This window comes from Mya arenaria, chromosome 7 (genome assembly GCF_026914265.1).
Source record: "Mya arenaria isolate MELC-2E11 chromosome 7, ASM2691426v1".
Taxonomy (NCBI): Eukaryota; Metazoa; Mollusca; class Bivalvia; order Myida; family Myidae; genus Mya; species Mya arenaria.
Genome location: NC_069128.1, coordinates 13,916,430 through 13,942,958, shown reverse-complemented (window position 1 = coordinate 13,942,958; position 26,529 = coordinate 13,916,430). Strand labels below are relative to the sequence as shown.

The following is a 26,529-nucleotide window of genomic DNA, read 5'->3' as shown; positions in this document are numbered from 1 at the left end:
CAACAATATGGTGTGCATTATGCAAAACTATTTTTTCGGACTTACATCGTACCTAGTACATCAGTTCTTACCATAATAAATGTGTAGTTAAAATAGTGTTGACATAGTTCTTTTGTGATATCCTTCCATATCATTGCAACTTTTTATAACAAGAACTAGAAATGTATGTCAATGCCTGGAATGCCTCTGTAAGTCTACGCCTTTTTCGCCGGACTACTACGACAATGGAATAATACTCCTCGTATTTCACGAAGTTCTAAAGTGAGGCGTGAATAATGGAAGAATGCTTAAAGACGTTGGAAATTGTCTAAAATAAATTTTGAAAGGGAAGATCATAGTTATACCTCTAAGTGTGCAGTTAACATGACGTTTCATTTAATATTGTATATATGTTGTAAACAATATTTATTTTCTGGAACACACTTTTACGCTTTTACCTAACAGTCTTAAGTTTGTGGGAAAAAAATCATAATGTTATATATCCACATATAATCACCATGCTTAATTAATATTAGACATATGTCTTTATTAACTAGTGAAGATTATGCTTTTAAGGAATGACGGGTTTGCCCACAATAATAGTCTATGCCTTAGTTTTGCATATGCCACGGCTGTCTTGCAAGTTAACGCTTTACTCGTGCGTTATATTAGACATAATTGAATCAGGCTTACTTAATCAGATTCATTGTCCCGTAAAAACGGCCATTTAGTTCTAATGTGATGTCATGACCAATTACTTTCACAAAATTACGAATAGTTCCGGAAGGCACAAATTTTGAAATAATTTGCAAACTAATGAATCAGTTATCTGCATAATTATCAAGTCAGCTTTTTTTTTCATTCTGTGATGATTGTTTTTAATTTTAAAGATAGATCGTTGCTTCTGATGTTACTTCCCATTTAGATTATATGGTTTCAGAAATGAAGATAAAAGACTAATTTAAAGTTAACTATAAATAAGTTTTTGTTCTGTTAGTATATTAAACTCATACTAGGATGACATCCAGTAAGAATCATAACTACACATTATCCTTTAAACACAACTGGATTTTAAATGGTGACGTGAAACCCAGTATGATGACGTCATAAAATTTAATTTTGATTTTGATTTTGACGTCGTTTCCGGTTTAAAAACAGAAAGTGACGAACGTTTAAAGAATGTTTTTCATGATATTAAGTGGTTATATCAGGATTTACTCTGATTTGTACATGGAGAATGAACTACCTTACTGACATAAATCATACAATCAGAATAAGAAATAAACGTATGACTTGCTAATATAACCAATTAAGCAATTATTGTTTCTAAAAGATAGAAATGATTATTGCCTTGCAAATTGATATTATTATTATTTTACACATGTGTTTAACAAGAACAATACGTGGTTTAAGTGATATTAAACCCGGACCAAGGTAAAGCATGTAATATCATCCAACGTCGATTTGATGTTTTATTTTTGTTCTTTAATGTGTGTAGCTTTGTCCCTGTAGACGCAATTTAAGATGAAAAATATAGGGTAAGTGAAACGTAAACCTTATCAATTATTAGTCATTGAATGACGTTAACATAGACAATAAACGTATTGTGTGGATTCAACTGGCGCATGCGCAAATAATCTCTCTCTGTTTCCGAGTTGACATCCACGTTTTCATAGAAGTTGGTGTTCGTGTATTGCAGAGTTGGTCTGAGAATGCGAGATAAATCCATGGATTTTGTTTAGACTGGCCAGGTGTGTTGCGATAGCCATGATATTACATGTAAACAGAAGAATGTAAGAAAAAAACAAGGATGTGAAATGTAGTTGAGACTGGCCAGAAGAGTTAAATAGACATGGCATGACCTGCAAAAAATAATGTAATAGAAGTTCCAAGAATTGTTACACGAGTTCAGAAGGGACAGCCATGATATGAACTAAACATAAAACAATGCTAGGATCGGTTTAATAATTGAAAATTGCCAGATGCATTTCGATAACCATCATTAACAAAGTTAACATAGAAATACATCCAAGGATTGGTGAATTAGTAAAAACAAAAAGTGAAAAGAAAACGTTTGGAGACTTACTTTCTTAGAACAAGACTTTGGTATCGATACAAGATAAAAAATTGCAATTAAATTATCGAATGTTGAGTATTCTTTTAAATGAGCAGTGGTCCTTTTATTATGTTATGGTGGTTAACAAAAGTAAACATTCAATATGTAAATGATTCGAAGGACTGCGAACGGTTCGGAGTAGGGCGGGTGTAAGTGCTTTACTGAAACGGCCATCTCCAGGCAGCGGGGGATCTAGGCGGTATAAAAATAGCAAGGCGAGACCGGCAAATAAATTGTTGCAAGGAATGAATGGTGCCTGGAACACTTCCTACCCAGACATTTTAACAAACACATCTGTTGCATTGTTAGATTTGGACAAACAACAACGAAGATAAAATCCTCTGTTTTGTGTGCCCTTCATCATGGTGAATAACATATGAAGTTCAACAATATTTATATGAATCTGATACATTCAAATACTTTTCATGGCGAATAATTCATCATATTTACTGATACGCGCTACATGTAAACTCCGCTATACCATTCGTTAAAATAGTCCCACTATAGTTACAAGTTTGTCAAGATGATTAATTTAGAGGTCGGGCAACAAAAGAATACTACCGTTACTAAGACTTATCATCCGTCTAGTAAAAGTAATTATTCAACCACCCCACTTGTAATACGATATCCTCAGTTATAAAGTAAGTAGCGTAATCAAAAACAGCTAACTACATCTGTGTAATGAATAATGGCGCCCAACATACGATAAAGTAGATCAAAACATCAAGCGTAAGTTTCACAGTTTTCATTTTCGACTTGGAGATCTTCCTTGAGTGAGCTCCCCGGTTAGTAACAGTCTTCTCGGTGTGATACGGCAAAGATCCATCTCTGTAGTGAGTTTTACGCTTGACTGCTGCAACATGCGTCTGTTTGGCGTTCATGCTGACCTAAACTACGTTCAAAATCTTTGTATAGCATATGGTAAGTATCACTTATGGTACAGCATAAACTGATATGAATATACAGGTATCAAATGCCTGCACTGTCCAGAATTGCGTTTGCAAAAATTATCAATGCAGTCATGAGCTCGGTTAAGATTTTGTTTGTACGAGACAATAAATAATTGTGGTAATAAAAATAAGCCAGAAAGGATCATAGCGATTGCAGTCATAAAATGTACTCTCTTTGTTGTCCATGTCTGCGAATTAAGCGATAACATATGGACATATATCGGTCTAAAGCGGTCATGATAAAAACGTAGGTGGACCTATACATTGTTCAAATTTGCATTTACTTGACAAGCTTACAAAGAAAAATGTTTCCCTCAAATTTCAATGTTATATCCATCACAAGTTGAGAAAACAACTGAAAAGGGCAACTGAAATATCTGCCACCGCTAGGTGAGATATGAACATTTGCATTCCACTGAATTTCCTCTTTCAGAACAACGATAACGATCAAATAACCTAGTAAAGTCATGCATAGAATTGCACCAAATACTGATATTTCTGCCTGAGCCAGCGCTTCATTTATTCCGGCATTTGTTAAATTGTCATTGCGTGTTTCATTTTCAATGCCCATTTGTAATTCAACGCCTTTGCTCATATCGTTGGTTAGACGATAAAGACTCTCGTCACCCGAGGCGAGAATGATCGAAGACGTGGTATTCATCGTCGTCTACATCTGGAGGAAATTCCTGAAATAGATTATTACATTGAACGCTTGATTTGATAAGAATAAAAGTATATTGTGAGACCTATTTAAGTCTAGAATTGTGTGGGTATTCTAGCATAGTCTTTGCAATGACCAACGTTGATTGAAATCATTTTCATAAAATTTCGAAGTAGGTTTTTGTTGGTACAACATTTCTTCTTTTAATTGTATGATATTGATACTACTGTTCGTTTTTGGGGATGGAAGCAGGAAGAACTCATCGTATGGTAAAATTGTTAACAGGATGGGTAATCTTAATCTAAATAAAAATAAATGTCCTGTTCTGTGTATACAGCTGTTACTCGGAATGCAGCTCTACCTCCTTCATATCGAAGTGTACGGCGCTTTCTCCTCTATACAACTGCACATATTAATTTGAACCCGGATTTCTAAATGAGATACACGTGCACCTTTTATTTGAAGTTGCATTTCATTGTTAAATTATTCTCAGATTGGGGCGATTTTGAACGAGATCAAGTTTTAAGGTAGAATGGCGTTTTATATTTTTTTTGTGTGTAAAGATGTAAGTATAAATAATATGCACTTTATTGTATTTCCATGGAATCTTTAAGCGATTTCTACTGTTGAACAATTGGGATATGGTCGGAATGCTCTCGACTGGCAACACGTTGTATTTTAGAAATTTGATAACCGTCGATATTGGTTAAACGCATAAATGTTAACATCTAAAGTCTTACATCATGGGTCTTTATATCCATTGTGTGTATACCACGTGATGAATTACGCTATTAATGCTCCTTCGGAAGGCAATAGTTTGGTTCAAATGAGGACTTTACTATTAAGTCACTATATAAAAAAAACATGGCGCAGTCGACACCGCCTACATAGCCCCGTATTCGGTCTTTTACCAGGGTTAGGTTGAGATTTTTGTTTCTAAAACACTTTTCGAAAAACCTTTTCACAAACCGGCCGTCTGGCCGAGCACTGCCAAAACCATATTTTGGAAACAGGTTTGTTTTAAGTCTTCATTTAAAGGAAAATTTTGCCTTCCGACGTAGCATATGTGACGTTACTTATCACGTGTTATACACACACTGATATGTGTGGTCAAATAAAATAACATATTTAAAAAGGCAGTGTACCCAAACAACAACGAACTAGAAACAATTTAAAGAGAAATATAACCATAACAAAATTGTATCAATCATGCTTTTTCTCTTTTTATTTAAGTAGCATGTCTGCACAATGAGCACAGCAGTCTGGAGATAACGTCGTTAGTTCATGTGTTTCAATCTGCACTTTGTGATTACCGTCGAATAGATGTTAAAACAGCACATTTCTAAGACAACTTTAATCTTTAACAGTACGCGAGAATATAGAATGTATTGCTGCACATATGTTTAGTTTAAGAGCTCATTCAAATAAAACAGTTTACAGAAATAAGAATGTTATAAAAAAAAGTAAAAATTGTTGTGTCATATAAACACATTTTCAGACATTTTCAATCCTTGTCATCCACTCCAGTAAAAACAGATTGTTTCTCAGAAAGTATCGATGAGAGTACTTTTTTTTATATTTCACTAAAAATGCATTAGTTCATTGAGACACAATAGGCCGATTGTGCAGAACTTTGTTAAAGTAAAAAACGTTGTTAAATTTATCGTTGTTAACTTTCAAATAAACATTGCTCTGTTAGTTTCACACATACACTTATAATATGCTGTATTTCTTACAAGAGTTGAGACAACTGTTTTAGCTCTACTTAAATGTATTATATTTAAAAATATGGACACATCATGAAATATTTCACATTTAAAAGTTAACAACTATGTCGTTATTCAAGTTGTTAACTTTAACAATGTTCTGAACAATCGGGCCAATGGGTGGTAGTATAATACAAATGTATCAACACTTGAGCATTCGGGTACAAACCCCCCACTACCTTTTTTTCGTGTACTAGCCTGTTTTTGTTGACACTATCATTAAAGTATATTGAGTCTGTTTTTTGCACTTTCTTTTTAGAAAAAAAACAATCTTATTTATAAAATCACCAAATACATTTTTTTAGATATTCTACGTATTTTTATATGACCCTCTATAATGATAATATAAAAACATGCCAAATTTAAAAACTATTTCCAAATAACTGTTTCTCAACATTGGAGTTGTGTGTAAGTGTTCTATCGAAATTCTAGATATAGTAACTATATTGAAAATGTTACTATTGAAATCTTATTTCTTTAAGCTTAATTAAGAAACAGGAGTCAAACGCAATCTTATGCACCAGTCAATTGTAACCACGGCCCTCGCAGGTCCGGGGGTATACCGGGATAGCCGGGGAAATGGGCCGTGTTTTTACCTTTCAGGTGACCCCGCAGTGCCGGGTGAATGCGGTGGTTTTTGTCTTCGCGCAGAATATAGCGGGGAATGGGCCTTACCTAGGGTCCCTGGGGTGCGAGGGCATTTGGCGGGGATTTTACCATATGTTTGTCTCCGCAGGGCGGGGATTTAACCCGGGGTTGGCTGGACCGAAAGACAAAATACCCGCTATTCCCCGGACCTGGGGGCCGTGGTTACAATTGACTGGTGCATTACAGACTGGCTGTATCCCGTTTGTGAGATGTTAGAGGACACGTCGCCGTACTCAAATCAAGCCCAATCCAGTTAATATATTTCAAACGGAGGATTTTTCATTCCGATTTATTTTAGCACACCTGATTGTTATTTCTAACACACCAGATAGGCATTTCTAGCATACCGGATAGGCAATTCCGGTGAATTCAGCAGTGCTGAAATAATAATATCTGTCATGTGTTTCCGTTCCGTATAGAAAAATCAAACCCGAGGGCACCTGCGTTGCCAGGTAACGATGCTTCTCGAGTTACCGGCAACGCAGCGTGCTTGAGGGTCAGATTTTTTCTATCCGGAACGGACACACATAAAATAAAAAATTTCTAGCATGCCTTGAATTACATTTTTCTTGTTTAAATAATACATGGAAAAGCGCATTTTTGTAAACTTCACCAAAAAGCACGTGAGATGATATTTACTGACCGTGTATTACACATTGTTGTACATTGCAATTCAGTTCACTAGTCATTTTTTCAAGGTGCATTAGTTGTGTTAGTCAATAGTTCTTGTTTGTGTTCAGTTTTTCTCATTTAAAATTCTCTGTGTACCACCTCAAATATTAACAAAGTCCATTAACATATGGCTTTGAAACCATCATGCCCCCAACCTGCACACATTCGGACGTCTTCGGCTATTTTCATGGAAAGCAACTTCGGATGTATTTGGACGGTTTACATACTCAAAAAGCGGCATGTTTAAGTCTGCTTCAAGTAGATTTCGTAGTAATTTTATTTAACAACTGTCAAACTGAAAAAGCCTGTCAAAAATTACATTTAATAGAACACACATTTGCTATTGTATATGTATATTGACCGTGTATTGCACACTGTTGCTATTGTATGTGTATATTGACCGTGTATTGCACACTGTTGCTATTGTATATGTATATTGACCGTGTAATGCACACTGTTGCTATTGTATATGTAGATTGACCGTGTATTGCACACTGTTGCTATTGTATATGTGTATTGACCGTGTATTGCACACTGTTGCTATTGTATATGTATATTGACCGTGTATTGCACAGTTGCTATTGTATATGTATATTGGCCGTGTAATGCACACTGTTGCTATTGTATATATATAGTGACCGTGTAATGCACACTGTTGCTATTGAATATGTATATTGACCTTGTATCGCACATTCTCTGGAGATGGAATAATCCGAATCACTACACGCATTATCAGCGTTAAGGCAATTTGCAGAAAACTCAATTTCCAAATCCATTGAAGAAAACCAACATTTGGTCTGATCGGATATGGGTAAATTTGTGCAATGGGGATTACTCATAATGAACTTATATTGTCATTTCAGTTGTAAGCTTTACGTACGGTACACTACTCTTATTCATCTCAAAGCTTTTTGCTTTGCATAAAAGGAAGATTTAGACGGTTGGTTTTGTTATCCAAAACAATGATGGCCCCCTCTGCACAACATGGTGAACAAGATATTTCAAATTCTTAAAGAGGTACAAGAGATATTGAGCGGGTACGAAATGTAAATATATGATCTTTAACCTCTATGTAACCTTTTACCGAACTGTTTGTGACATGCGCTCCGAACATCGTCTCAATATGGTGAACATTTGTATCGAATTATTTTAAAATGCAGCAATTCAAGATATATGGAGCGAACAAGTTTATTGACGGTCAGAGAGACATTTATACATACAAACATTTTGACATTAAGACATACATACAGACATTAAAACAGACAGAAATTTAGACAGATATGTAGACAAAGATACGGACATTAAGACATACAAACAGACATTAAGACATGCATATAGACATTTACGCAGGCATTTAGACACACACACACGCACGCACGCACGCACGCACGCACGTACGCACGCACGCAACGCACGCACAACATGCATGCATCGATCCATTCATCCATCCATACACATACATAGCATGCATGCATGTATGCGGGCAGACCGACTGACAGACGAATGGATAGACAGACGATTCTAGAAAAAAACAATATTTCTCCCCACTTAATAGGGATACATTGCAACACTTGCTCGGACAAAAAGAACATTTTGCAGAGCCTTGGAACTGTTAACAAGGTTTTTTCAATACAATGAAGTCTCGAGTGATTTAATTTTAACGTCTACAATACTTTCCTGTTACGACTTACAAAGCCGATGAAAGAACTGGGATGGTTAATCATCCAAATCTTTGCACTTCAACGTTGCAGGAATATATAGCATCTGGCATGTATTATTTATTTTTCAAAGCTTTAGCAAGTGGTGAAGTATAAACAAGCCCCTAACAGATCCGATATGTGTTAAAGAACGCCAGGTCACTACCAAAATCGTTAAGATGTGAATGTATGTTATTGCAAAGGCCATTACTTTGAATGCATTATTATTGTTTTGAAGTGTTTCATTCTCTCTGACCTTCGAACTAAGAATAAATAATAAACCAGCTCCATCTGTCTAAACAAATCCTGTTTTAAGTGGTATGCGCATGTATACATGCCATGTGTCTAATTACTTTTTCACTAAAGAACTAGTCCCTTTGTTACCAATGGATACAGGAAATACATGTTTCAGGACAGTAAGAGATTGACAAGTGGTAGGAATAATGTTTTATTACACATTATGGTAGTAAATTATCATTATTCAACACACGTTTAAAGAAATCATAGACATTTGTAGAAATATGTTAAAGATGGAAACACCTCTTATCATCCCAATTCACATGATTTATCCATCAATGTCAAATTGCAGTGCAGATGGAGGAAAATACACAACAAATAACACAGTGTATATACTACCATTGCTATGGATTTGGTGGGTTATTGAAACAAAAGATTAAAATAGTATTTTAAACATGAGTTTGCGTTTGAACTTATTTTAGCCCATTTCCCTTGAAAAAGAACAAATGCTGGGAATAAAATTTCAATTTAGTTGTTTCTGGTTTGACTTTATTTGGGTGGTTTTCAAAATAATGAGGCAAAAGTGTGACATAGGGGTTGAAAATTCAAACCCAGTTTTCATGATTGTTACCTATTTTACATGAAAGTAAATACTTCAAATTACACAGGAACAACTTTGGGAAAGTATCAGGAAATACAGATAAAAAAATATTTTGACCTTTAATCCAAATATTGTGAACATTTCTTACAATATGGGTGATTTATAAAAGTGTCTTATGACAAGAACCTTGCATAAATCATATGCTTTTTCTGAATTACATAATCAGTAATTGGTACCTGTGTGTAGTCATGTGCATAATAACTCAGTTGTTTAAGAAAAATAAAACAAATCAACTCATTTTGTCTAAATTTGTAACCAAAAATAAATTGTTACCTCACAAAGTTTTTGCTGTAATTAAGACAAGAATCAAATAAGGGGAAAATCTACATTAACCTCACCTTATGCATCTTTTTAGACCACATACCAAATTTCAAGAATGTATTTTAACTTACAATTGCCAAATTTTTCATTTCAAAATTGAACTATTTTTCGGTGCACAGGGGACACATATTGAGGGCCAATATAATATGCATTATTATTCACTTTCATGTTAATAAAATAATGATTTGTGATCAACCTCAGACATTTCTGTGTATATGATAGAGTGTTTTCCTCAAAATTTCTTCAGTATCACATTTTTCACAACAATTTCCTCAAAATTCAATAGCATGTAATGATGCAAATGGAAAATAGTGGCTAAGAGAACAACTTACAGCAAACAATCACATATATAACATTTATTACTTCATATTGAGTCTAAAAATAAGAAAATATCATCAATGGTAATATAAAGTACTAGAATTCATACATGTTTAATACTTTGTTAAATAATGGAAAGGGTGCACAGGGGACAAATCATAATGCAATTAATATTTTTTTAATTATGTAATTATTTTTGTAACTTAACTTTTCCTGGTAAACATTTTTACAATTTGTAAGAGGAACTGTACTTTCAGTAAAGCTTGAAACAATACTGTAATTTTTTGAAAGATTATATTAGAGCGTACATTAAAACTAAATTTTTAAACAATGGAATAAAATATGTCCATAGAGTGGAATAAAGATTTTGGTCTCAATGCACCTGTTACCATTAAACACTTATGTGAACATGTCTAAATTTAATTCACATGTCTAAATTTAAAAGATGCCTCTTTGCCTTTGGCATCCTACTCAATAGAATAGTACCTTTTTTATTAGGCATTATTCAAGAATTAAATTCAAGAAAATTCTCAAGTTTTGGTTTCCACCAGGATTTAAATTTACCTGGCTTTGACATGGTTTAACTTTGGTCCATTTTTAGGCGCTCAAATTGTCAAAGACTTTTTTTGCAACTCCACATATTCTTAGCATTGCTTGTGTATTCTAGCTGCCTTTTTATTTTTTTCCTGATTAAGTTGGTTTGCCTACTTTTCTTATGACTATGACTGACAGACATCACCAATTGTGTAATTTCTACAACAAGACTTATTTTAAGACCTTCACTTTGGTGTGGCATTATTACCAGACGGTTAATTGTGGAGGCCCATGCCATGGAATCCCTCCTAAGGGGTTGTTTTGCATGTTGTGCCTTTTCTGAACGGATGCTGCTTCAACTGTGTGTATTCATACCTTCTCATTTTAACCTTTCTCCTTTTATTATGTCTGTCATTTTCTGGACTTTTGTTGTTTCCTCATTTCGCTTCAATTTATTTCTTCTCTGCCCCTGCTTCTTAATTTCTCCTTTTCTTTTATTTGTAAATCATATATAGGATCTATTTGTCCTCCTTCTTAGCATTTGAGCAGTACCTGGCAAATTCTGATCTTTTTCTCAGTATCTCGATCTACATTTTTTGCACTTTTTGATCTTTCCTAAGTCATTCTCTGCACTTAAAAGACTTCATTGTGTTAATGTTTTCAACAGTCTTTTCTCCATTTGTTTTCATATTTTCTATGTGATCTCTTTGGAAAAAGAAGCTTAACTACAAGCTTTTCCACTAGGGTACTTATTTCCTGTACAAAATTATAATCTGGTATATTTGCTATCCATATGGAAAAAATTGTCCCCTGTGCACTGAATTGAAGCATATAATACCTTGCACATATAAAAGCATTACATGAATAATTTCAATTTCATTTGATTTTTTTTAATTGTCATGATAAAATCAAAATAGAATATTTAAACAAAATATGTTATCTTATGTGCCTCAATACTGAAACTGTATTTAAATTAATTTGATAAACCTTAAAAGAAAACATTTAATGGCTTTATAATTAAATAACAAAAAAAAGTATTTATAACACACTTACCATCAAGTTGCTAAACTATCAAGTGATGCCTAAATATAACATACACATTTCTCAGAATGTGGAAATAGCACCAAATGTGTTGGTTTATGACATTTTATTGAAATCTGCTAAAACAGGGTGCACAGGGGACATTGCTTTAAACCATGCAGATGCTTCAAATCTCTGTATGTGAGAGGCAGAAAACTGTTTTTGTATCTGTTGTAACTTTCTTTTCTGGGAAATACAGCAGAATATCATTTTTACTGAAGAAATTATAGAAATCTGACAACTAACAACCGAAAAGGTGCACAGGGGACATTTTGGGGTAATAAGTCATGCATCTGATTTACGGACAAAATAATGTATGAAATAATATAACTATGTTATTTATATAAAGCTGGCAGGTTAAAGTTATTAAAATAACATAGTAATTTAATATAAATAGTGCTTAAATGGAATGGTAGTGTTCTCAATGTGAATACATTATTCATTCTTCTTTTTTAAATGAATGGGGGTCCGTCATATGACATTAAAATTTGGTTAAGATAATACATATTTTTTTTTGAAGTATGTTTTTTTAAAAATGAGAAAGGGTTAAGTTACATAAAAAACAATAAAAAAGTACTTTATCATTCAGTTTAAAAAAAACACATTTGAATAAAGGTCTTCATGTAAAATGTCACACTTTTTTGGGTGCACAGGGGACAAATTTAGCAACGTATTCTTACATAACTTTTTTGCTAATTGAGCCATTCATTTGAAACTCAACAAATTTCTGAACAAGATTGATTGGCCCATAATGCCTGCTAACACTTTCCAAAAGTGAAAGGAATAAAAGTTAGGAGAGATAAAAGAAAAAGCCTCATTATTTTGAAAACCACCCATTTAGCATATAAAAGGACCGGTTTTCCCCCTATTTGACACACTTTAATTGTGTACTTGGATGAATTACATGCATTAAAGTGAAAAGGAACTCAGTTGTTTCGTTAAAAGAGTGCAATACATTTCATGCTGGGACAACAAATGTAAAACGAACCGTAGGTGTTCAATCGGTACAATATATTGCTATGGTTAACCTCCACGAAACAACTGCTACTTAAGTTAATAGCTGACTCGAAAAGTAACTTATGATAATTGAACAACAGTTTCAGACTGTATTTAGTGTGTTTAATGACGGGAGGCGAGGCGGGGAGCTGGTGGGGGGGGAGGGGCTTTAACAGTACTGTACCGTTGTTGTGTAGAGGCCGGAGGCTGGTGGGGCGTTAACAGTACCGTACCGTTGTTGTGTAGGGACAGAAGGCTGGTGGGGCGTTAACAGTGCCGTACCGTTGTTGTGTAGAGGCAGGAGGCTGGTGGGGCGTTAACAGTACTGTATTGTTGTTGTGTAGAGGCAGGGAGCTGATGGGGCGTTAACCGTACTGTAGCGTTGTTGTGTAGAGGCAGGAGGCTGGTGGGGCGTTAACAGTACTATGGCGTTGTTGTGTAGAGGCAGGAGGCTGGTGGGGGCGTTAACAGTATTGTCCGGTGTTGTGTGGAGGCAGGAGGCTGGTGGGGCGTTAACAGTACTGTACCGTTGTTGCGTAGAGGCAGGAGGCTGGTGGGGGCGTTAACAGTGCTGTACCCATGTTGTGTAGAGGCAGGAGGCTGGTGGGGCGTTAACAGTACTGTACCGTTGTTGTGTAGAGGCAGGGAGCTGGTGGGGCGTTAACCGTACTGTACCGTTGTTGTGTAGAGGCAGTAGGCTGGTGGGGCGTTAACAGTACTGTACCGTTGTTGTGTAGAGGCCGGAGGCTGGTGGGGCGTTAACAGTACCGTTGTTCCGCGGAGGGAGGTGGCTGGTGGAAGACGTTGACAGTGCTGTACCTTGTTGGGTAGAGGGGGGAGGCTGGTGGAAGACGTTGACAGTGCTGTACCTTGTTGGGTAGAGGGGGGAGGCTGGTGGAAGACGTTGACAGTGCTTTACCATTGTTGTGTAGAGGGGATGGCTTTTAGGAGACGTTGACAGTGGTGTACCGTTTTTACTTCAACTTTCGTTGTCCGTTTTTACTTCAACGTTTGTTGTCAATATTTACTTCAACGTTTGTGTCAATATTTACTTTAACGTTTGTTGTCCGTATTTATTTCAATGTTTGTTGCCAATATTTACTTGAACGTTTGTTGCCAATATTTACTTCAATGTTTGTTGTCAATTTTTTACTTCAAGGTTTGTTGTCAATATTTACTTTAACGTTTGTTGCCAATATTTACTTCGATGTTTGTTGCCAATATTTACTTCAACGTTTGTTGCCAATATTTACTTCAATGTTTGTTGTCATTTTTTACTTCAACGTTTAGTGTCAGTATTTACTTTAACGTTTGTTGTCAGTATTTACTTTAACGTTCGTTGTCAGTATTTACTTCAACGTTCGTTGTCAGTATTTACTCTAGCGTCTGTTGTCCGTTTTTACTTCAACATTTGTTGTCCGGTATTTACTTTAACGTTTGTTGTCCGTAGATAGATAGATATATAGTTTATTCACTATAAGCTTACAGCCCATGGGTAATACATATTTCAAACGATAATATAGGGAATAAAAGATTTTCGGTATGCACAATGATAATACCTTTCTTACAATTTTTCATCAATTTCTATATCAGACACATATATATTTTCAAAACAATTAACAATTGAATGTGAGATGATGCAATCCAATACAATTTTCAACGGAATATATATATATATTATTTTCAACAATAAAATTACAAGTGAAAATGTTAATTCGGTTGAATTTAGATTTATAGAAGCATTGCAATATTCGAGGATTTTTTAAGATATCCATGTCATATCAGATATATCTTTACATGTTACATTTGGAGAAAAGTGTTAATTATAGTATGTATTCTGTCGTATTTTAAAACTTTTATTTATATAGCACGATAATTTGCGTATTTAGTATTTATGTTATTCGTTGAAAGAAGTTCAGTAAATTTCATAATATTTGGGCGACGCCAATAATATCGACGTATGTATGATTTCCGTAATTCCTGATATAAAGGAGATTCTAAGAGAAAATGAAAATCGCTTCCAGAGTGTTACAAAGTTGACATTTTCTTTCATTTCTTAGGTTATGTGTGGTTTATGTCATCGTCCCATTTCTTTTTCGAGTCTATGGGAAGATAACCTAAGCCTTGATAGAGCGTTCCTGTGATGTTTGTTCTGGATATTGTCTACGTATAATTGGAAATTAAAGCTCGAGAATAATACATAGGAGGAAGCTCTCGAAGAGTCTCTCAACTCTTCATTCCATTTTTGCATAAATATATCTCTCGCTCTTTGTTTGAAGATATATAAAAGGTCATTAATGTTTCCGACACCTTTATTTAGCCAAACGTCGTTAAACCCCATTGATTCTAACATAAATTTGACTTTATATGCCCAATTGAATTGACCGATATTGTCTTGTATATCTGATATCATTGAATTGTATTAACGTTTTACGTATTTTCTGTCATTCGACATTGTCAATCTTAACCAGTATCTGATGATAGACGTCATTCGATAAACATAGAGAGGGGTTCTTCCCAATTCTCCATAAATAAAGTTGTTTTGTGTTGATAATTTTACTCCAAGTAAGTTTTTAAAGAAATGAAGATATATTTTTTCTAGTGAATCTGCACTAAGGAATCCCCATACTTTTGACCCATAGTTGAGTATATGTAATATAAGTTTGTCGAACAATGAAACGATGTGGCTTAATTTGATGTAAGTAAATTTAGATAAATATTTCTTTAATTTAAAAATAGCTTTAAGGGCTTGGCCCCTAAGTGCTTCAAATGTTTTATTAAATAAACCGCCGGTAGAGAATGTGATTCCTAAATACGTGAATTTGTTAACAATCTCAATTTTACAATCTCCGTAAAAGAATTTGATATTATTTCGTAATCTTCCGCCTTTTCGGAATACCATGACCTTAGTTTTGTTGACATTTACAACCAGTTTCCAGGTTTGACAGTAATTTCTGAGAATAGTTAGTCCGTTTTGCAGTTCTACTTCTGAATTTGCAAATACCACTATATCGTCTGTGTAAAGCAGTAACAAGAGTTTTAATGTGTTTAAATTGATCCCCTGGAAACCTTTGAGTATAAATTCTTCCTCGCAATCATTAATGTACATGGAAAATATAAAAGGGGATAAACAGTCCCCTTGTCTTGTACCAAGTGAGGAGACAAATGCCTCACTTACTTCATTTTTTAATTTTATGCTTGATTTAACATTACTATATTGCGAGTATATTGTTTTCATCATATTTGCACGTATTCCATATCTAATAAGTTTGTAGAAGATGTTACAACTCACCAAAAGGTCAAAAGCCTTTGTAAAATCTACGTAGCAGATATACAGTTTCTTATTTTGGTTAAGAATATGTTCAATGACACCATTAAGGACATAGATATTGTTAACTCATCCCATATGTTTCCTAAACCTTGCTTGCGCTTCAGTATAAATGGAATAATTTTCGGCCCATGTATTTCATCGATTACTTATTATTCTTGTAAAAAGTTTCCCTAAAGTACTTTGTAAGGTAATTCCCCTGTAATTGTCTGGGAGGTTTTGGTCCCCCTTCTTAAATAATGGTATAATATAGCCTTCCGTCCATTGATTAGGGAAGTAGCCTTGTTTTAATATATTATTAAAAAGTGCACTGAAATAATTCGATAAGTAAGGAAAACCATATTTAAGAAATCCATTTAATATATAATCGGGTCCTCCCGAGCGCCCGTTACTTAAATGAGAACATGCTTTTTTGATTTCATCCTTTGAGATTTTAATATCAAACTCTGAGAACATTACTTGCATTTCCCAATTTAGAAATCTGTAATTGAAATATTCTATATCTTCATCCTCTTGATAGAAGACAGAGTTTGGGTCGTTGATAGATTAAATATATTGCTCATTTTGAGATATAGTTACGTTTAAAGAATTCTTTTGTGATTTTGACAGTCTTTTAACACGTTCCATTATACATTTTTGCATTTTTATATCTAGAATGCACTCTCGTTGACGCTTTTGTCGAGTTGATAACGTTTAGACCGCAGAAGTGTTTTATATTCGGTTTTAGTTTTAGTCATAGCTGACCTATTGTTTGGCGAATCGTCGTTTTTGTATTTATTAGGTTTTTTGAAAAAATATTTGCGTTTTTCCTCGCATTCATTATCGAACCATTTATTATTTTTGTTACTAGAAGGACTGTTGCGATGACCTGTCTTTTTCTTAAAAAGAGGGTCACATATGTTACCAAACTCTGCGTAAAAAGTATTTAAGTTTTCTTCCAAGCTTTCAGTATTAGTTCCTCTTAACAAATTATTAGTTGTCAATGTATCTAATATTAATGTGAAAGCTTCATTTCACAGAGCAGATTGGAAATTTTCAATTTTGTCATTAACCCATCTATACAGATAATCTATGTTTCGGTTTGCACTATTTACCTCCCTTTCTGTATTTACTTCAACATTTGTTGTCTGATATTTACTTTAATGTTTATTGCTTTTATTTGCTTAATGTAGAACCTTATTTATCTTTAGACATACCTTACAAACACAAACTAGCTTTTAGCAAATTTAGATGTTCAATCAAATCATAAATTGTTAATTGAAACTGGTAGGCATAATAATATCCCAAGAGAAGAACGCTTTTGTCGGTTTTGTCTAGATAATATTAACATTTTTGTTTTAGACTGTGAATACCATGCATTCTTTATATGTTGTTAATATAATGACATACGAAAGCAATATTTATTTAATTGGTATGCTAATGGTACTGAATTAGAAGATTTTTATAGGTTATTAAACACAAATCAATATGAAGATTTACGAAAACTAGCTTATTATGTAAACCATCTCCTTTTAAAAATTAATGGTTAAGGGGAAATAATCATGATTTTTATTTACACTTTGCTTGTATCGATTAAATACCCTAACACAACCTATGCCTTTCTTGTATTTGATGTATTTTGGGCCAGTGGCCTTTAATTACTCAATAAACTGTTGACTTGACTTGACTTGACTTGTCAATATTTACTTCAACGTTCGTTGTCAGTATTTACTTTAATGTTTGTTGTCCGTATTTACTTCAACGTTTGTTGTCAATATTTACTTCAACGTTTGTTGTCCGTATTTATTCTAGCGTTTGTTGTCCGTATTTACTCTAGCGTTTGTTGTCAGTATTTACTTCAACGTTCGTTGTCAGTATTTACTTTAACGTTTGTTTTCCGTATTTACTTCAACGTTTGTTGTCCGTATTTACTTCAACGTTTGTTGTCCGATATTAACTTCAACGTTTGTTGTCCGATATTTACTTCGACGTTTATTGTCCGTATTTACTTCAACGTTTACTCTAGCGTTTGTTGTCCTTTTTTACTTCAACGTTTGTTGTCAATATTTACTCTAGCGTTTGTTGTCCTTATTTACTTCAACGTGTGTTGTCAATATTTACTCTTGCGTTTGTTGTCATTATTTATTTAACGTTTGTTGTCCGTATTTAATTCAACGTTCGTTGTCTGTATTTACTCCCTATCTGCCGTTTGTTTTACCAAGCTATCGTTTTCGGTTATTATCTATTCAAAGAAACTAAACCATCTATTTGGAATTTGACATTTTTTTGTTGCTTAGTAAAATGATGGCAGAACGTAATTCTGGGTTTCTAAAACAATGGTTAGCTTTGAGAGAACGTTTAAAATGCAAAGAACAAAAATGAACTGAAACGATCATATTAATCCAATACTGAAAGTATTGCACTGACAATATAAAACTAAACTATGTATTCATTTAGCTAGTTTAGAAATAAGGTGAAACGGTTTCTAATCAATAAAATCCCTTAGTTGATCGTGGGTTAGAGCGCTTCTATGTCAACCAAAGAAACGTACAAGAGAGCAAAATGATTTAAAACAATATTGAAGTATTTTTACTATCAATTGAAACACGTAAATGCTTGTTTGCACATCATATAGAAGTAGAGATATTGAATTTTAAATATATTTTTAGTATCATGGTTTCGAAAATTAAAAACGTATTTAGATCCTTGTTTAATGTATTTCAGATTTACGAGGGGTATCGCTCATGAACGTTTTATGCTTATCAGTGGTCAAACGGTCTAATACACGTTGTTGTCTTTTCGTATTGACTCCTACAAACTAACTTTTCACTTATTGTATCACGAATCCGATCCTGTTCATGCCACGTGAAGAATGTTATAAACAGTTTATTTGACAAATCATTTTCTGATAGCCCTGATTTTATTTCCAAACACATAAACTAGTATGCTATAAATACAGGTAATTCGGCTTTGATCATTGGGGATACTGAGTGGATATTGTAGGAGAAAAGACGAAGACTTAATCATGGAATAATATACAATGTTTTATTGTTAATTGTCCGGTTGTAACAAGGTAATTTTTTATAATATTTGTAGCATGTACTCTTACCGTTCCCATTTGTAATTGTAGTACTCATTATCTCCCTTAGACCATAATGGGGACTTTACAATAAGGTGGACTACTCTACGAGTCTCGTATGTTCAGATTCTAATATCAATCAAATGTGTTCCCTTTCATCATATTGTAACAACCACTCAGGTATGAAAGGTTTCCCGCTGTTTTTTTTTAAACATCTTCGACTGTTGTACCATGTGACTGTCAGGACCACGGTTATAATAATAATAGACTGATTGGAAAATGTTCGAAGAGTAATGTTTGCCTACTTAGCTTTAGTCCAGGTAATTTGTAGAAGAGACTTTTACGGAATAACGTTTCCTTCGGCACCGGTGTCCAGTGTGAATTGAACTGTTGTGTCATCTTCAAGTTTTATATTTTCGTAACATCCATTTTGGCTGTTAATTGCCAATTCAGCCGACAATCACTAATCCCAAATATCAACCTATCTCTGATTATTAAGTCTTTTCTGGTCGCCAAACTCACACTTTCTGCCTTTGTTTTCAATTCCGTAGCAAAATCGTATATCGTTCATGCATTCTGTTGAATTGTCCAAAAATTATGTCTCGCAATTAAGGTTTTGTTTTGGCTCACACTATGCTCTGAATTTTGACAACACATTTTCTAGATTTTCGTCTCTTTCTTCTTCATATTAAAAATTAATGTAAATTTCAATTCTTTCATATCTTATGCATGTTAGAAGAACTGCGACTTGGACTTTTTGTGGCTTTTTGTCTTGTCGGAAGCCAACAAATACAAGTTGAATGTATACGATTCACATGCCACAATGTAAACCCTGTTTAGAGGCGCAAGGCATGGGCTTAAACGGAAATAAGCTAAAGGACGGATTTGATCCGCTAGATATGGGCATGACGTGATCTGCTTGACATCTAGTTATTAATTGAGATGACATGTGGACCATCCCAGTGGATCAGCATTTGGTTCTGGGCTCCTTTTCAAAATAGGTCGTAAAGCGTAAGAGCGTCAATTGCAAGGCGTTACCCCGTTATGGGCGCAAACTGTGTTTCAATTAATGTTTCGTTAGATCATGTATCGGATTGATTTGGTCCGTTACTTGACGGGAGCCCTAGAGCTGTCTTTATCAGCGGAACGTTTCCGACCAAGACATCTTACTGAATCAGAGCCCTGGTACGGGAGGTGTAGGAGCTCTGGGCCGTGTCATTCAAGAGACGCCTCAGATGGTGTACAAATGGTTTCTAAGGTGCTTCTCTAATGTGTTCCTGTATCAGACACTGGTTGTCAATCCCCACTCGCAGCTTCGTCGAATAGTAATACTTTTAGTTTTTACTCAGAAATTGCATGTGTTTTATAATCACATCTTCTTAATTTAAAAAATTGGTTGAGCTATGCAAAATAAAATTGTAATGTGTAGATAAGGGCAGTATTTGACACTGAAAACACGTAACGGTAATTGAGTGTGTTATTTGTATACCATGACACTTGTCAGCCATTTTTTGGAATTGATTGTTTTTCCGTTATTTTTTTTCGTTTTGCCGGTTATTTAATGACACTCACACGGGCCTGCAATTCTTAACAATGAAGTGTTTTACTTTGATGCCATGTTACGTCCTTTCTTAAGTTAAATTGAGGTCGTCATTCCGTATATAATAAAACATCCTTATTCATAAGCTCAAATAAACGTTTTATCGCATGACATTCATCCACTGATAAAGTGAATGCAAACCTTTTAATTAAAGGGCATACACTTAATCGTGTGTACTATCCTTATACAATATCGTCTTGTTATTGAAAATAAATGATGATTTTAAATTCATTCAATATCTCTAGAGCAAAAAAACGGCAAATACTACATCATAAGAACGTGTTTATTTCCTTCGCCTGGTAAAGTCAACATTTATATAATTTGTGATTTGGAGGAAGCTGGAAAACTTCATTGTGAAATAGACATCAAACACTCATTTGAACTGCCATTACTTAGCTATAAAACATAAACAATCCACACTAGTAGTTGCAAAGGATATACTGCATGTCTAATAAAACATATGAATTGAACATAAGTCTCATATTGTCTTGAAAATGTCAGGAATTATAAATAATAATAAAGCCTATGAATATTATCAACTACTGGATTGCAACCCATGTATGGGTCGGGGACACTGGGTATCTCTTGTTGTGAGACAGAACGACACCGGGTATCTCTTGTTGTCAGACAGTACGACAATGGGTATCTCTTGTTGTGAGACAGAACGACACCGGGTATCTCTTGTTGTCAGACAGTACGACACTGGGTATCTCTTGTTGTGAGACATTAGGACACTGGGTTTCTCTTGTTGTCAGACAGTACGACACTGGGTATCTCTTATTGTCAGACATTACGACACTGGGTATCTCTTGTTGTCAGACAGTACGACACTGGGTATCTCTTGTTGTGAGACATTAGGACACTGGGTTTCTCTTGTTGTCAGACAGTACGACACTGGGTATCTCTTATTGTCAGACATTACGACACTGGGTATCTCTTGTTGTCAGACAGTACATCACTGGGTATCTCTCGTTGTGAGGCAGTACCAAACGGGGTATCTCTTGCTGTCGGCGGCATCAAACTGGGTATCTGTTACTATCAGAGAAAACCAAACTGGGTTCCTCTTACTGTCAGGCAGTACTAATTTTCGTATCTCTTACTGTCAGGCATTACCAAACTGGGTATATCTTACTGTCAGGCAGAACTAAACTGTCTCTCTCTTACTATCAGTCAGTACCAAACTTGGTATCTCTTGAAATCAGACAATACCTAATTGAGTATATATAACTGTCAGGCCGTACCAAACTGGGTATCTTTTACTATCAGGCTGTACCAAACTGGGTCTATATAACTGTCAGGATATACCAAGCTGGGAATTTCTTGTTGTCAATCTTTCAAACTGGGTATCTCTTGTTGTCAGGCAGGTATCTCTTGCTATCAGGCAGTACCAAACTGGGTATCTCTTGTTGTCAGACAGTACCAAACTGGGTATCTCTTGTTGTCAGGCAGTACCAAACTGGGTATCTCTTGTTGTCAGGCAGTACCAAACTGGGTATCTCTTGTTGTCAGGCAGTACCAAACTGGGTATCTCTTGTTGTCAGGCAGGTATCTCTTGCTATCAGACAGTACCAAACTGGGTATCTCTTGTTGTCAGACAGTACCAAACCGGGTATCTCTTGTTGTCAGGCAGTACCAAACTGGGTATCTTTTGCTATCAGGTAGTACCAAACTGGGTATCTCGTATTGTCAGACAGTAACAAACTGGTTATCTTTGTTGTCAGAAAGTACCAAACTGGTTATCTCTTGCTATCAGGCAGTACCAAACTGGGCATCTCGTAATATCAGGCAGTACCAAACTGGACATCTCTTACTGTCAGGCAGTACCAAACTGGACATCCCTTAATGTCAGGCAGTACCAAACCGGATATCTCTTGTTGTCAGATAGTACCAAATTGGGTATCTGTTACTAACAGACGGTAGAAAACTTGGTATGTATTGTTGTCAGATAGTACCAAACTGTGTATTTATTGATGTCAGACGGTACCAAACTTGGGATCTATTGTTGTGAGACAGTACAAAACTGGGTATGTCTTACTGTCAGGCAGTTCCAAACTTGGTATCTGTTACAGTCAGGCAGTTCCAAACTGGGTATCTCTTACTATCAGCCAATACCAAACTGGTTATCTCTTACTGTCAGGAAGTACCAAACGGGGTATATCTTACTATCAGCAGTACGTCGTAGGCTTAACAAACGAATGACAGCAAAAACATTTATTAGACCACTTAAAACGGTTATAAAGAGATACAATATAAAATGATGAACATGCTTTTCAAAGGATTTACTTTCGAAGACTCATAATGAAAGTAGTTGTAAAAGAGCATTGTCGAGCGTGGAGTATGGCATCTGTTAGAGTGGCTTCATACATTGTCCACGAAGTTTTGATGTATTGGGGTAACATCATTGTATTCATCATACAAGCATGACAAAACCTCTGTTGCAACATATATGCTAATGATTAATTTAAGCATTCTGTATAATTTTTTATGATTATGCGAATTTGATAGCGGGGAAAATAATATGAAAGCACCTGTTGATATAATTTGGATAAAAACAAACATTATTTCTTCGTTCGATTAAAGTTTTTCTTCGAAAAATTTGCCCAAATTTACAAATTAAAGCATTTAGCAAAGACAATACCACAATATGACAAAACCTTTAATGATACATCTGCTTAAAAGTTGACTAAGCCAAACAGCCAATAGAGGAACAAGTACATATGTGTATAATAAAATGAAAACACACACTGTGACACAGCCTATATTTAGTATGATTACATTAAATTCAATTCATTCAAACGTTGTACATAAATTATGTGATAATAAATTATATTACAAAACGATGTGCGTGAAGTTAGCACCGTAGCACCGTATCACCATATCACCGCGTGGATGCGGTGCTAGCACCGTATCACCATCAAAATCAATACAATAAGAGCATTAATCTCGAGGAAACATGTAAGGCTCGTTCTCGCAGAAACGAGCAAGGGGACCATAGGGACCTATGTCACTGTGTAGCCGAGACCTGGCCCTAGGTGATGGCACATGTGAATACCCTAGGATTTTAGGCAGGCTATGCGGGATAGGGACATGAACTCGATCCCCCATGCCAATTTGGCCCATATTCAGACACTGTTATGGTGCGGATGCCTTAAAAACGAGCAAGGGGACCAATGGCACTGTATCCAAGGGTTACCTGGCGGTGTGATACATTCGGGGAAACTGTTAATACTACGAGGATTTTAGTCTGGCCCCGTCCTTAGCCCAACATTGTGCGTATATGGGCAATATAAGCCCTACTGACCCCTACCATACATGTAAGGCTCGTTCTCGCAGAAACGAGCAAGGGGACCATAGGGACCTATGTCACTGTGTAGCCGAGACCTGGCCCTAGGTGATGGCACATGTGAATACCCTAGGATTTTAGGCAGGCTATGCGGGATAGGGACATGAACTCGATCCCCCATGCCAATTTGGCCCATATTCAGACACTGTTATGGTGCGGATGCCTTAAAAACGAGCAAGGGGACCAATGGCACTGTATCCAAGGGTTACCTGGCGGTGTGATACATTCGGGGAAACTGTTAATACTACGAGGATTTTAGTCTGGCCCCGTCCTTAGCCCAACATTGTGCGTATATGGGCAATATAAGCCCTACTGACCCCTACCATACATGTAAGGCTCGTTCTCGCAGAAACGAGCAAGGGGACCATAGGGACCTATGTCACTGTGTAGCCGAGACCTGGCCCTAGGTGATGGCACATGTGAATACCCTAGGATTTTAGGCAGGCTATGCGGGATAGGGACATGAACTCGATCCCCCATGCCAATTTGGCCCATATTCAGACACTGTTATGGTGCGGATGCCTTAAAAACGAGCAAGGGGACCAATGGCACTGTATCCAAGGGTTACCTGGCGGTGTGATACATTCGGGGAAACTGTTAATACTACGAGGATTTTAGTCTGGCCCCGTCCTTAGCCCAACATTGTGCGTATATGGGCAATATAAGCCCTACTGACCCCTACCATACATGTAAGGCTCGTTCTCGCAGAAACGAGCAAGGGGACCATAGGGACCTATGTCACTGTGTAGCCGAGACCTGGCCCTAGGTGATGGCACATGTGAATACCCTAGGATTTTAGGCAGGCTATGCGGGATAGGGACATGAACTCGATCCCCCATGCCAATTTGGCCCATATTCAGACACTGTTATGGTGCGGATGCCTTAAAAACGAGCAAGGGGACCAATGGCACTGTATCCAAGGGTTACCTGGCGGTGTGATACATTCGGGGAAACTGTTAATACTACGAGGATTTTAGTCTGGCCCCGTCCTTAGCCCAACATTGTGCGTATATGGGCAATATAAGCCCTACTGACCCCTACCATACATGTAAGGCTCGTTCTCGCAGAAACGAGCAAGGGGACCATAGGGACCTATGTCACTGTGTAGCCGAGACCTGGCCCTAGGTGATGGCACATGTGAATACCCTAGGATTTTAGGCAGGCTATGCGGGATAGGGACATGAACTCGATCCCCCATGCCAATTTGGCCCATATTCAGACACTGTTATGGTGCGGATGCCTTAAAAACGAGCAAGGGGACCAATGGCACTGTATCCAAGGGTTACCTGGCGGTGTGATACATTCGGGGAAACTGTTAATACTACGAGGATTTTAGTCTGGCCCCGTCCTTAGCCCAACATTGTGCGTATATGGGCAATATAAGCCCTACTGACCCCTACCATACATGTAAGGCTCGTTCTCGCAGAAACGAGCAAGGGGACCATAGGGACCTATGTCACTGTGTAGCCGAGACCTGGCCCTAGGTGATGGCACATGTGAATACCCTAGGATTTTAGGCAGGCTATGCGGGATAGGGACATGAACTCGATCCCCCATGCCAATTTGGCCCATATTCAGACACTGTTATGGTGCGGATGCCTTAAAAACGAGCAAGGGGACCAATGGCACTGTATCCAAGGGTTACCTGGCGGTGTGATACATTCGGGGAAACTGTTAATACTACGAGGATTTTAGTCTGGCCCCGTCCTTAGCCCAACATTGTGCGTATATGGGCAATATAAGCCCTACTGACCCCTACCATACATGTAAGGCTCGTTCTCGCAGAAACGAGCAAGGGGACCATAGGGACCTATGTCACTGTGTAGCCGAGACCTGGCCCTAGGTGATGGCACATGTGAATACCCTAGGATTTTAGGCAGGCTATGCGGGATAGGGACATGAACTCGATCCCCCATGCCAATTTGGCCCATATTCAGACACTGTTATGGTGCGGATGCCTTAAAAACGAGCAAGGGGACCAATGGCACTGTATCCAAGGGTTACCTGGCGGTGTGATACATTCGGGGAAACTGTTAATACTACGAGGATTTTAGTCTGGCCCCGTCCTTAGCCCAACATTGTGCGTATATGGGCAATATAAGCCCTACTGACCCCTACCATACATGTAAGGCTCGTTCTCGCAGAAACGAGCAAGGGGACCATAGGGACCTATGTCACTGTGTAGCCGAGACCTGGCCCTAGGTGATGGCACATGTGAATACCCTAGGATTTTAGGCAGGCTATGCGGGATAGGGACATGAACTCGATCCCCCATGCCAATTTGGCCCATATTCAGACACTGTTATGGTGCGGATGCCTTAAAAACGAGCAAGGGGACCAATGGCACTGTATCCAAGGGTTACCTGGCGGTGTGATACATTCGGGGAAACTGTTAATACTACGAGGATTTTAGTCTGGCCCCGTCCTTAGCCCAACATTGTGCGTATATGGGCAATATAAGCCCTACTGACCCCTACCATACATGTAAGGCTCGTTCTCGCAGAAACGAGCAAGGGGACCATAGGGACCTATGTCACTGTGTAGCCGAGACCTGGCCCTAGGTG

The 26,529-nt window shown here is 36.7% G+C and overlaps 1 protein-coding gene and 1 pseudogene across 1 annotated transcript in view; both read right to left on the bottom strand.

Moving 5' to 3' along the window:
* Nucleotides 1-2,763: 2,763 nt before the first annotated feature.
* On the bottom strand, nucleotides 2,764-3,706 carry LOC128240935 (annetocin receptor-like; annotated as a pseudogene).
* A 9,353-nt stretch (nucleotides 3,707-13,059) lies between these two features.
* Nucleotides 13,060-26,529, bottom strand: part of LOC128240934 (mucin-5AC-like) — a 26,123-nt gene continuing 12,653 nt past the window's right edge. Inside the window, exons 7-8 of the mRNA XM_052957927.1 lie at nucleotides 13,361-13,527; nucleotides 13,060-13,236 (exon numbers count right to left, since the gene is read on the bottom strand). Of these exons, the coding sequence (XP_052813887.1) occupies nucleotides 13,060-13,236; nucleotides 13,361-13,527 (344 nt within the window). The remainder of the gene's footprint in view (nucleotides 13,237-13,360; nucleotides 13,528-26,529) is intronic.